Consider the following 12,686-nt stretch of genomic DNA (forward strand, 5'->3'; position numbering starts at 1 on the left):
AGAGATTGCTGAGAGAAACCAAAGTGAGCAGACTACACTGAAGTGGGTTTTTAAGTACAATACAAAGAATGTGTCACTGTAACCCAGTTTCATGATTCAATTAGGGATAGCAAAGAACCTTTTTTACAAGTTGGAATCTGAGGGTCACATTCGGCCCTCAGGTCTGTGGCTTCCATTGAGGTAAATGGGAACTACATACATGCATTTGAGAGCACACTGTGGCTGAAAATAAGTGGAATCCTTTCAGAGACACCTATATAATAGAGCATTACAGTAATTGATCAACAGAACAGTGTGAGACTGAGTCAACAGGGGTCATAGTGTGGAGATAATTAGATGTTACTGTAGAAACGGGGCCAAATTATGTTCTTGGATGTCACTGCTAGTACTCTGGACTTGTATGGGTGTAAATGAGAGCAGAATTTGGCCTTTGATCTAACTACACATGAATAATATTGTGCAAAGGACAGTTTTGGATCAGAAAGTTCCATTCAATCATTTTTCTATATACCATGGCTCTTTTCAGAATAATATTTTTTGCAGTACTCAGGCCCTTAAGCATTTATAAGAGTAAAAAGTGTCAATTAAGACTTCTGTAACTGCTTTTTCTAATTTCTTTTGTAGCTTGTGAATGTACAGAAAGCCACTTAGATGGGGTACTTTAGTTAGCTGAAAAGTGTCCTTTCTTGTCAATAATTATTTAAATTGTAATATGCACAATTTTAAACTTCTACCCTTATCAGAATTATAAGTAAGATCAGTTTTAAGGGGGGTTATTCAACATCTCCCCTTCTCAGAAACCAGACACTCTATGAGAAATGTTCCATTTTCTCATCCAATCTCCAGTTCCTCACTTTTTTTTTTTTTAGTGACAGCCGTGAAGAAAGTGAGAGACACTGATTATTGTAAGTATAGTTTCCATAGCAACTATGACCCAAAAAAATGTTAGGTACAGTACTCCTCTTACTCATTTACACTTTCTAACACTTGGAATGAAATAGACAGAAGAACTGGAGGGTAATCATCTATTTTATCTAAAATCGTTGAAATAAAAATGATCCTCTCTCAAGAGTGATTATTCTAGTACTCCTGCCATCTTATGGTTTTGTTCAGTTTGGCAAGTCATCGCTGACCCTGTAGAATGCAGTTGTAACTTTGCAACAACATATGTGGATAACTTGTGCCATTAAGGCATATGCTGACATTGGGGGCTCAACCCAAAACCCATGGAAGTTGATATGGGTCTTTCAGTTGATTTCAGTGGGCTTTGAGGCACTAAGACACTTTTCTTCCACATGGACAGCTGGAGGAGTTTGCAACCTGCACCACACCGAAGGAGGATACAACATGATCTCTTCCAGGTGCACAGGGCCATGGACTGGTCTCTTTTGGGGTGTGTAAAAGAGTCCCCTTAGGGTTTTCTCCTGGACAGTGGGAGACCCTGACCAAGCCCAGTTATCTATACTGGCTGGCTTATGTTCAAGCCCGAGCTTCTCAGTCCTTGCAAGGGGGACCCCATCCTTTGCAGGCCTTTTTATGTCTCTTCCGGGGGGGGGGGGGGGGGATCAAAAGGAAAACAAATGTTCCAACACACCCAGGAATAACTTCTTCACACAGCCAACTCAAGGGGGAAAAGGCAAGGCCAGCAGTACCTGCTCACTTTGGGGCTGACTCCATAGTGGTTTTCTAGGAGTCCTTCTGGCTGGGTAGCTGAATCAGGCTCACTCTGTCAGGCTTACCCTGGGAGTTCCCTGCACTCCCCATAGGATTGGGTGTGGAGATCTCCTGGATGGGAGGTTCCCCTTGTGGCTTCAGGAGTCACTCCAGCCCTTTTCTGCTCAGGGTGATCACTCCCCACAGTTGACTGTAGATTCCTCCTTTTTAAAGGCCTCCTCCACACAATACATTATTGACAGGGCTGGAGAGGTGGGGCTAGCCCCACACACAGAGCCTCCTTGGCACCTTCCTCATCTCTGTGGGATCTATTAACTTCATCACAAGGTGACTCAAAGAATATTAAACAGAGAGCAGCCTGTGTGCAGTCAGAAAAGTACAGGGACTACAGTGGTGGAAGGTGAAATGAGGGAAATCTCCTAGTGCCCATTCAGTGATGCTGGAACTAGGGGTGCTGCTGCACCCCCTGTCTTGAAGTAGTAATAATAAACACCAAATACATGGTTTCCATCAGCAGCACCCCCGCTATAAAAATTGTTCCAGCACCCCTGTACGCATCCTATCTTTGCACCTTCATGCAGAGGCCAAGCACAATCCCGCCCACAGAGTTGCATCATCAGCCTTCCATGCAGTATTACACATGAGAATGTAGATGGCGTAAAAGACAACGAGAACACTAGTGTCTAAACTAAAAAGATGGGACAAATCAGGGCAGTGAAGGCCTCTGGAAAATCTAAACAAATACCACTTGACTATTATTAAACATATTTATCAAAGGGAAAAAACAACTGTGTGAGAATGACCCAAGGTACAGGAATAAAAAAATGTTGCGAAGTCAGAAGCTCTGCTGTGGCTACATTTCAGAATTATGTAAATTGGATTAGATGACCCAGGAGGTCCTTTCCATTCAACCTACCTAGACTTCATTCTTCAGTAAAGCGTATAAGAATCAAATGCTGCTCTCGGATCATACTTAGTTCCCATTGTCACTTTGAGTCCACTCCTGTAACTGCACCTCACACAAAACTTTTAAGTCACTGTGAGGTTTACATTCAGAGCAGCTACAAATTTACAGTCAATGCTGATCTCGTTTACACTGGTATAAATCAGGAGTAACCATTTACTTCAGTGGAGCGGTTCCTCATTTGCACCAGAGTCATGAAGATCAGCATCTGGCCTCTATATTTTATCTAGTCTACTTTGGGCAACTCAAGTATGATTACATCAGTAATCCTTCTCAGCATCTGTCAACTAAAACTGGTAATACTGTTCAATTTAACAACAGTATGGCAATCTTTTACTGGGGAAAGAGAAGAGTACATTTCAGATTACTAAGGTTCATAGGACATATGGTTGTAGGTCACCTAATATTTAGATTGTTTAAAAATGGAAAAGTTGTGAACATGCATAACTGCCAAGGACTTTAGGCTTATATGTTCTTAGGATAACGCAATGCTGGATACTATTGTGATGAGTGCATTAGATAAATTATAAAATACTGTAATATATGTAATAGAATCAAACATTGCCTGAAGAGGCCATTAGTAAGTGCATTTTTAAAAATTAAAACTTGGTAGTTCTCCCACCATATTTTTTCGTTTATGTTCCCATAGTGCTGTGAGACTACTTCTAAGCAGTGCCTTCAGCTCTAATTAGCACTCAATATTCAGCTATCCTCCTGACTTAAGAATTACTGAAACCTTCTGCACAAGGCCCTGTTTGAAAAGACTGCGAAGCTAGAACAAGAACAAATATATGTTGTCATTCACAGTCACAGAATTTTTTGAAGGGAATTGACTAAGAATTGAATCTGAGGTCAAACAGTGAATTGTTCAGGGAAGCATGTGGAGTTAAGCCTTCATAAATACTTTCAGAATGCATATTTACTGAGAAGTTATGGCCAGTGTCTGAAAAGAAAATACATTTGGTCTTTAAGATACTAAGGATGGGGAAGTGGGCGACGATTGTGTCAGCATAACCTTACTCAGAGTCAATACCAAGGTGCAGTAAATACAGTACAGTATATATAACATGATTTCTGAGGAAATAGAGCCTTCACATTGAAAGCAGAAACCATAACATATAAAAGGCAGAAGTGAGTGAGCAGAAATGCAGATACTGTGCTCTACCAGAGGGATAAGAAGGCACCTGGAATAATCAAGACTATTTCCCTGTATATGAGATGAAATTGGTCCTGAGAAGAGAACAAACCACAATAATTTTATTACTTATGACAGCAGTTCCCAGGTATTTTCTGATAGGCCCCACCTTGCAATGGACTGGCAAACGGGAGGCATCTTCCTGTGTCCTCTCATCATATTTCAGGACAGGTTCTCTGTCCAATACTTAGGTTCTCTGTCCAAAACATGTGACTCAAGCAGTGCTCAGTGCAAGATATTTCAAACCTCCATTTCTAAAAGAAATTTTGAAGGAGGAATGAAAATATTAAGACTAAACACAACAATGTGCGTTACGTATTCACAAGCCTGTTGTTGGGAGCTGGATTGCCTTATAGTCATAGGCGCTGACTCTGTGGGTGCTCTGGGGCTGTGATATGAAGCTTTGATGGGCCATGGAGAGAGCACTTCCTGTGCTTCCTCAGGGCAGGAACTCCAGTTGTCTGGTCCTTGCACAGGGTATTCCCTTGAGACGCTCCTCCAATGCATACATGCATAAGGACCATGGCCAGTCACAGTCTGGCCCTCTAACTTAGGCCCAGAATGCATGTGTGCATAAGCCCCATTGATATCAATGAAGTCAATGGGAGAAAACCACATGGATCCTGTTAAGGAAAAGTTAGCACATGTGACTCCATTTTGGTTTGGGGCCCACCATTGTTTAAATGCCAGCACATCATACACCAGGAGGAGTAATCCTTAGATATTGAATCCCTGTGAAAATCCTCCTCCTTGTCTCCAGCCTGCCTTGACTCCCAGTATCTGGTTTTTGTCAGTCTCTAACTCCCTGTCTCTTGGCCTTGATGTGAGGCCTCCCATCCTAATAATAAAAGTTACTGATGCATGGCTTTAGGACCATGCTGTGTAATTAACATACTGGTATAGCACGAGAAATGCACCAAGCAGGAATAGGTGGTAGATAAGACAAGGGTTTGTTTATTGGCTAAGGTTTCCGATGCACGAGGGCAACATGCTTTGCTAAAAGGTATATAACTTTTGTATAATCTGCATTCAGGGTCCCCTCCTGGCTAGCAGGGGGGCACCACGCTCGAGCGTAATAAACTTAGTGTCTTTTGGGAACTCTGCAGTTGTGGACTTTGTTTCTGTGCCTCAGCCTAGATTCGAACTGTGCGTGACCTATCAGGTATAATTTGCAGCACTGGTGTGCGTGTCCTATCAGGTATAATTCGCAGCACTGGTGTGCGTGTCCTACAAGGTGTAATTCGTAGCACTTGTGTGTGTGTCCTACCAGGTGTAATTCGTAGCACTTGTGTGCGTGTCCTACCAGGTATAATTCGCAGCAGTTGTGTGCGTGTCCTACAAGGTGTAATTCGTAACAATCCAAGACAGAATTTGGCTTTTAACTTGTTAGAACTGATAGGAAATCCCAAATTCCAAATAGAGAGTTCACTGAAAAACTGTAACATGCATGTACAGTGGCCTGGGGGAACAGCTGTTACTTGTAGCATTGAGGGCTTCAAGGTTCAAATCTCCCAGAAACTCTGGTTAAGAGAGTGAAAGTTTATTTTTCCCCACTCAGGAAGGAGGTTGATAAATTGGACACCATTCAGAGAAGAGTTATGAGAATGACTAAAGGATTGGGAAACGTGCCTTGGTGACTGAACACCTTGAGTCTGTCTATTTAGGTTAACAAAGAAAAGGTTAAGGGATAACTTGGTTGCAGTCTACAAGTTCCTCTATGGGGAACAAAACTTTGATAATGGGCTGTTTATGGTAGCGTACAAAGGTATAACAAGATCCAGTGTCTGAAATTTGAAGCTAGACAAATTCAGACTGGAAATAAGGCGTTCTTTTAACAGTGAGAATGATTAGCCATTGTAACCACTTACTTAGGGTGGTGGTGGATTCTCCATCATTGGCAATTATTAAATCAAGAATGGATGTTATTCTAAAAGTCAAGCAGTAATTAATTCAAAGAATTCTTATGGCCTGTGTTATACAGAAGGTCAAACTAGATGATCACAATGGTTCCTTCTTGTCTTCTAATCTATAAATCAGTGTTAATTTGAACTGAGCTTGTTGGTATGAAATCAGTGCAAACTGCTGGGATTTTGTTTAGAAGTTTTAAGCCTTTCTCCTGACAGCAAAAAAATGAAGTTAACCTTTCACCCATCCCACAGTTAGACAAGGCTTAGCCTCTTGCCATAGAGTATCCATTTGACTGGGTTAAATGAGCATTGTTTGCTGTAGGTCTCAAAACACTTCAGTCTTGATTGATGTTAAGAAATTATTTGAGCCTAATACCAGAGTAACCGAGTAGAGCTGTTGCAAATCATTCATCAAGTTAGTTGCTTCAGTTCCCTTGAGCAAGCCCACAAGTCTAATTTTATTTCAACATAAGAGGCTCTGTAGAATTATCAATTTAGCAGCAGGAAATTACACATCTTTAAACAACGCTGGCAAATCTTTTTGTTGTTAAAATTTAATTTATAATATCCCTGCTCTAGAAATCTAGAGACGTGCTATGAAATTTATCCAGCCCCATATTACTGCTGCTCAAGATGCCTTTAGATTCAACATTTATTCAGTAAAGCAAATATTTATATCTGTTTTATACTCCAGTTTTCTATTTTATTTGTCTTTCTTTTGCTGAAATCCTAAATCCTGGAATTGAATAACCAACTGTATAATTAAAAACACTACTGGCAAAGGTGATTGTGAGCCCACCTTTTAAACTTGGCTGGACAAATCTTTTCTTTGGATACTCAAATGAACAGCTACGTTTGTAAAATAAACATTTTATGCCTAAATGCTATTTTGAGTCTGCAAATGTGGGATTTGGATGTCCAGTTTGGCACCCAGGTTTGAAAAATGGACCCTGTATGTGGCAAAATTATTTTATCTGTGTTCTAAAGAGATTATGCTCGGTTTGAAAATTAGTGAATGGATTTTTTTAGTCCTTGTCCTTCTTTCTACAATTATTATGACAAAGATGCTGCTCAAAAAGCACCTCTTCCAAAAGGCCTATAAGCCCCAGACCTCCCCACACTGTAACGTTGGCTAATCAGATGACTAACATTTTAAACACAGAGAACAACAGTTGAAAAAGAAATTCATACAGAAGTCCTGAAACTAAAAAATTGTTCACTCAACTTCACCATTCAACCACTCCAGCCTATCCTATCCCCAGGCTTGGTTTGAGTGCTGTGTTTTTAGATTGTATATTGTTAGGGCAGGGACCTTTCTTCATACTTTTCTGTGAAATACTTAGCACACTGGTGGATCATATTCGTTATTAGGTTTCATATATTAATGCTGTAACAATAACATCTAAGCAATACAAAACAAGAAGTTATAACCAAAGACCCTACTAGATTACAGAAATCATGTGCCTGATCCTGAATTTGTGCTTCTATGTAGTACAATTACACTAGGACTACATGAGTCTACCACCGCCACTAAAAAGTTATATTCCCCCAGCACATGTGGAGAAGGAACAAATGCTCAGACTTCGCAGGTTACAAATGAATTTTTCTGCTTTTGTCAAAAAAAAAAACAAAACCCAAAGTGTGCAGGGGGAAGTAAGGACCGTATACATTAGAAAAGACTTCCCACCATTCAGAGAAAACTTGTGACAGAATGTGTAAAACTTCCAAAGTAATAAAGAATAAAACACCTCCTGGATCTTGATATTAGAGGGAAATACAGAATTTGTTATCACTTAAATTGTTTTAAATATTTAAACACTTCATGGATGACAGGAGGGGGAGAAATAAGTTAAATTGAATGTTTTGTAAAATATGTCTAACGTTTATATGGCTAAAGACTTCTTTTAAATAAAATTCTCTAGAAATAACAAGTTTTCTATAAAAAGAAAAGGAGTACTTGTGGCACCTTAGAGACTAACAAATTTATTTGAGCATAAGCTTTCGTGAGCTACAGCTCACTTCATCGGATGCATAGATTTACAGTTTTCCATAGATTTACAGACAGACAGTTGAAGGCTGTATTAAACAAGTCTATTTTAAGTACAGTCTTCCTCTTTTTTGTTGCAGCCCAGAAGATGGAGAGATTCATCCTGAAATCTGTAGACTATACATTCAGTTGCAATGTTGCTTAGAAATGTACACAACAGAGATGCTCAAGTCCATATGTCTCCTAGGATCCCTCCAGTTTCATCGGAAAGGTATTGAATTACACAAATACATCACAGACACTAACTTTCAAAACTGATCTTTTTTTAGTTTTCCTTGGGTGGACATACAGTATGTATAGAAATACATTCCTGAATGGTCTTTACAATAAAGGGATTCACATAAGCGGTGGTTCTACTATGATGTCACCATCCTTATAAAAAAGAGTGTCGCATCAGGTGTGCCTATCTAATGTGTTATTGTGATTTAAGAGCCTGGAATTGGAATAATGTTTGACCCGAAATGGGAAGTTTTAGCTCCCGGTACCAGTTATTAAGATACCACTGAACAAGATTCTCTGTACATTTGCTGAAATAAATAAGGCAGAATGGTGGGTTCTGAAAATTTTTGATTCAAAAGTATCAAAATATTTCATTTCAGGCTACCTTGACATTAAATTGCGACAACCTGAGCTGCCATGATGCCTTGTGGGAGTTACAGTTCAGGTGCTTTATGCCCCCAGTCGCCTCCATAAGCTGGACTTCATCTCCCATCATGGTCATGAGACTCCCATGATGCACCACAGCTATTCAACCAGAGGGTTTCATGGGGGGATGTAGTTCAGCCAGAGCCCAGCCAAGAGAGGAGAATGGGCACATAAGGCACCCAAACAACAACTCCCATGAGGCACAGGCAGACAGACTGATGTTGAACTGACCCTAAACAAAACATTTTGATGCTGTTCAACATGCCAAAATGTTTAGATTATGGGATGACCCAACTCAAAATGAAATATTTTGTTTTGATTTTCCTCATGTTTATAAAACAACTATTTTTTGGCAAAATCAAAATTTTCCTATTTAAAATTTTGTTTTTATGGAAATTGCATTTTCTCTTTAAAAAAAAAAACATAGCTGGAAAATTCTTGACCAGCACTACAATTCAGCAAGATGATGTAAGGAAAGGAGCTTGTGCTATTAGCAGTTGGGCTGACAGGAACTCTCTCCTGCATATCTCATGAGGAATTTAGTACAGGAACCATGAGCAGTATTTGTGAGGTGATCCTTATGAGCGCCTCAGTTCTCACTTTACTTTAAGGTCACCTGTTCTGCATACTCAGATAAAGCAGTACTACAGTATGGCAAAAAGGAGAATCATGATATAATATTATATATCCTCCTTGCGTTAGTACCACTATACCCGAATTGCACCCTGGCATATCCATGAGTGCTGATTTCTTAGGGGTGGAGAGGTTTACTCGTATTGATGAGCACTGTGCATCTCTCTGTGCAATAGGGCCCAACTGTGTATTTCCTACACACTGATGAGCACTTACTTATGCAAATAGGCCTATTATCTTGAAAGGCATGAATGAATGTTCACAGTGGTGAACAACAGTTGCACAGTCACAAAACTAAAGGAGAACTTTAAAACTCTAAGACCGATAGTTAACACTATCGTCACCTAACACTTTTCATTACCAGTCCCTATTTTCAGGCACTTTAACTTTGTCAAACATCCATCATTCAAGCTAATTTTCCATGTTTGCTCTTTTTAATTTGTTTAAAAAAAGTTTTAATAATATCAGTTTTGTCATTTCCAAGAATGAAGTTTGGCAAATTAGCTAACTTTTCCAATGTTAAATATTTTCCCAGACATTTCTTTGAAGAGCTCTAGTCCCTCCATTGCTTTGGAGTATGGATGTGACTTTGGTAGTGAGACAGTGCTGGGATCAGATAGGTGACTTTTACTCTCACCAGGAAAATCCATGCAAAGATGGCCGAGTTATAAGCATCTGAAAATCATTATTTGCACATACTCAGCTTTGTAAAAGGCTTTCTGCTCGAATCACCACATATTCCGTCTGCACTGAACAGACTCCAGCCCCACACAACTCCGACATGCCAACAACACTGAGCATGTTCCGAAGTCTCACTCAAACTCCTTCACAATGAGTACAGACCTATAGCTCCAGACACCAGCAGTACCCCTACCCACCTTGTCCTAAGGAGGGTGTGCTGGGCTGGAAGCCAGCAGAAGACCTTCCTCTGTCTAGTGTTAATAAGGTTTACTTCACAGCCCTTATTACTGAGCAAGGCCTTACATCTCCTACTACAGGAGACAGTCAAGAGTCGTTGCCCAGTCTCACAAATGGCCTGGCAGTTTGTACAAGGTGATTTCTGGCAGAGATGGCTGTGGCAACCTGTCTCCACTATGGCAGATCCACATATCATCCACATAAGCTAAACCACTGCTCAGGCTGCATGTACCAGATCTAGGTGCTTGGCTATGCGGTCTTTAATTTACTAAACCCTCCCCTCCAGACCCACGAATAGAAGCCTGTAATCCTGATTCTCCCCTTTCTACTGCTGTCCAGTAAATGCCTGGAAGCTGAAGCTAGACAAATTCAGAATGGAAATAGGGCATAATCTGTTAACAGTGAGGGTGATTAACTATTAGGACAATTTACCAAGGGTCAAGATGGATTTTCCATCACTGAACAAGACTGGATTTTTTCTAAAAGCTATGCTCCAGAATTTATTTCGGGAAGTTTGGTCAGGCTGGGTAATCACAGTGGTCACTTTTGGCCTCGGAATCTATGAAAACAGTTGTGTAAACCACTGGCAAAGCACATGCGTTCTGTCCCTATGTTTCTGTTGGGCCACAGGGTATAACAATGTATTGAGATACCCCAGTTACTCCTTTAGTTCAAGTGCTAGATCTCTTCAAAACGTGCAGATACATTTTGAGTACTTTGATAGCTGCATCCGCTGGTATCAAAAAGTTTTCACCTAGGAAGGACCCAGCAAAGTAAATACGAACTTATCACCCTGATCGAAAAGACCACATCAAGGGATTGGTTGGTTCAGCCAAAGGTGGGTTGTGCAAACTGACAAAGTTTAGTAATACATTGATTTTTTTCACTATCCCTGTTTATATTAAGCCATATGCTTGGTAGTTAAGATGTTACAGTAAGTGCTCCTGGATGGGTTTATTAAGCTTTTTTAAACTACAGGCTGAGACTTTTCCAAGAATGAAGGTTCTTATACCCCTCAGAGATGTTCTTCTTCCAGTGAAAATTCATCTTTCCTGTAAAAGTGAGGTCTGATTTCCTGAATAATTTCATATTTGTTTAACCATCCACTTCATGTAATGTGTAGAACCATAAATAACAGTTTATATGTTCATGTAGCCTAGCAGATTTGCTCGATTGTCACAGGCAGCAGGGGTGGTTTGGACCATATTTGTGCTAGCTATCCTGGAAAAAAGAAGCCACAATCTCTCCCCAAAATATACTAACATTCTTTTCAAGGCAAGATAGAAATTCCATCTTTATTAGCATTGTAATGCAAAATATTTGCATCAAAAGGATTATCCATGTCTAATTACAGGAGGTAGCTAAAGTGGAAATCCTTTTTATTCACTCACAATCAGAGTAAGAGATTTGTGATTGGTGAATAGCTTATTTTTAGATATATGGATATTCATCAAATATTGTACTCTGGAAATAACTAAAGCCTCTTCTGTAGTTTGTACATACTTTTCCCACGACTGATATTTAGGAGTAAGCAATGGGGGAGCTTCTCAGACTGAAAGATAACTATTCCCACTCCAAAAGAAGCAGCATGGACAGTCTGAATTACAGGATTAATAGAGTCATAGCATATGATAGCTACTAAAACATGTTCTTCTTAAAGCTACATGACAGATTGCACTGTACCTCCCAATAGCTGTCATTAATAGTTTATGCAGGGGACTTACCAGCCTAGAGAGATAGAGTAGTCAGCTGTTGAATGCAGCCATTTTTTGCACTGTAGAGGTTATCATTTTAAAATCAGCATTTACCAAGTTACTACATAGTTGTATTTGAGGTAATGCAGTTGTGTCCTAACTAAGCATAGGGAAAATCATATTTCCTGTGTCACTGCCAGAGGCTGTAACTTTTGTCACGTACTGACTTAACAGTGACCAGAATCATTTGTCTCCAACCGTCTAGAGCAAGTATTGAAAGAATCTTTAATAACTAAAATTGTTCTTATAATTGTATCTGGGGGAGGTGGAAAAGTGAGATTTTTGGTATTAACCAATAAAATAATATGTTGTTATTATATAGAGAATACTTACCTTGCATCATAGATTCTAAGGCAATGTAAAGAGGTGATAAGTATCATCTCAGTTTTACAGATAGAAAAACAATAGGTTTAATAACTTGCACAAGATCAGACATGAGACACAAGATCAGACAAGATCAGACAAGGGCTGAACTCAGAATCTAAGCTGAGTTTCCAGTTCCCACTCCCCAATAGACAACACTACACAGAGGAGAGAGTTTTCTGTCATTGCAGCCTTATTCCCTCATGGGCTTAAACATTTAAATCCTGTCACACCTGCTGAAAGTTTCCAAATTTCCATATGTGATCTGGGCAGCCAGCAGGGATTCCATAACTTACTCGAAATCTTAAAAACACAAACTAAGATGACCCATCCTACACAGTACTTTTTTTTTTTAACATTGTGCAAGTGGATCAGACCATTTTCGTCACTATTTTTCAGAAATAGCTTCTTGTTTCCAGAGGGCTTAGCACAACTTGTCAGTTGTCTGACATCTTAAAAAATCTATTATCCACTAGACCAGCAGCATAACTAGCATTATGATAGACAGCAGTAAGAGACTTAACTTTAACGCTGTTAAGACAGAAGAGATACTCAAGATACGTGTACTCACTCTTCGTAAAAAAAG

General features: G+C 39.7%; 1 protein-coding gene across 2 annotated transcripts in view; it reads left to right on the top strand.

Moving 5' to 3' along the window:
- Positions 1-12,686, top strand: part of RGS7BP (regulator of G protein signaling 7 binding protein) — a 79,276-nt gene that overhangs the window by 38,706 nt on the left and 27,884 nt on the right. For both annotated transcript variants that reach the window (XM_073346193.1, XM_073346194.1), the window contains exon 3: positions 7,868-7,998. In XM_073346193.1, coding sequence (XP_073202294.1) covers positions 7,868-7,998 — 131 coding nt within the window. The remainder of the gene's footprint in view (positions 1-7,867; positions 7,999-12,686) is intronic.

This window comes from Lepidochelys kempii, chromosome 5 (assembly GCF_965140265.1).
Source record: "Lepidochelys kempii isolate rLepKem1 chromosome 5, rLepKem1.hap2, whole genome shotgun sequence".
In the NCBI taxonomy this organism is placed as follows: Eukaryota; Metazoa; Chordata; order Testudines; family Cheloniidae; genus Lepidochelys; species Lepidochelys kempii.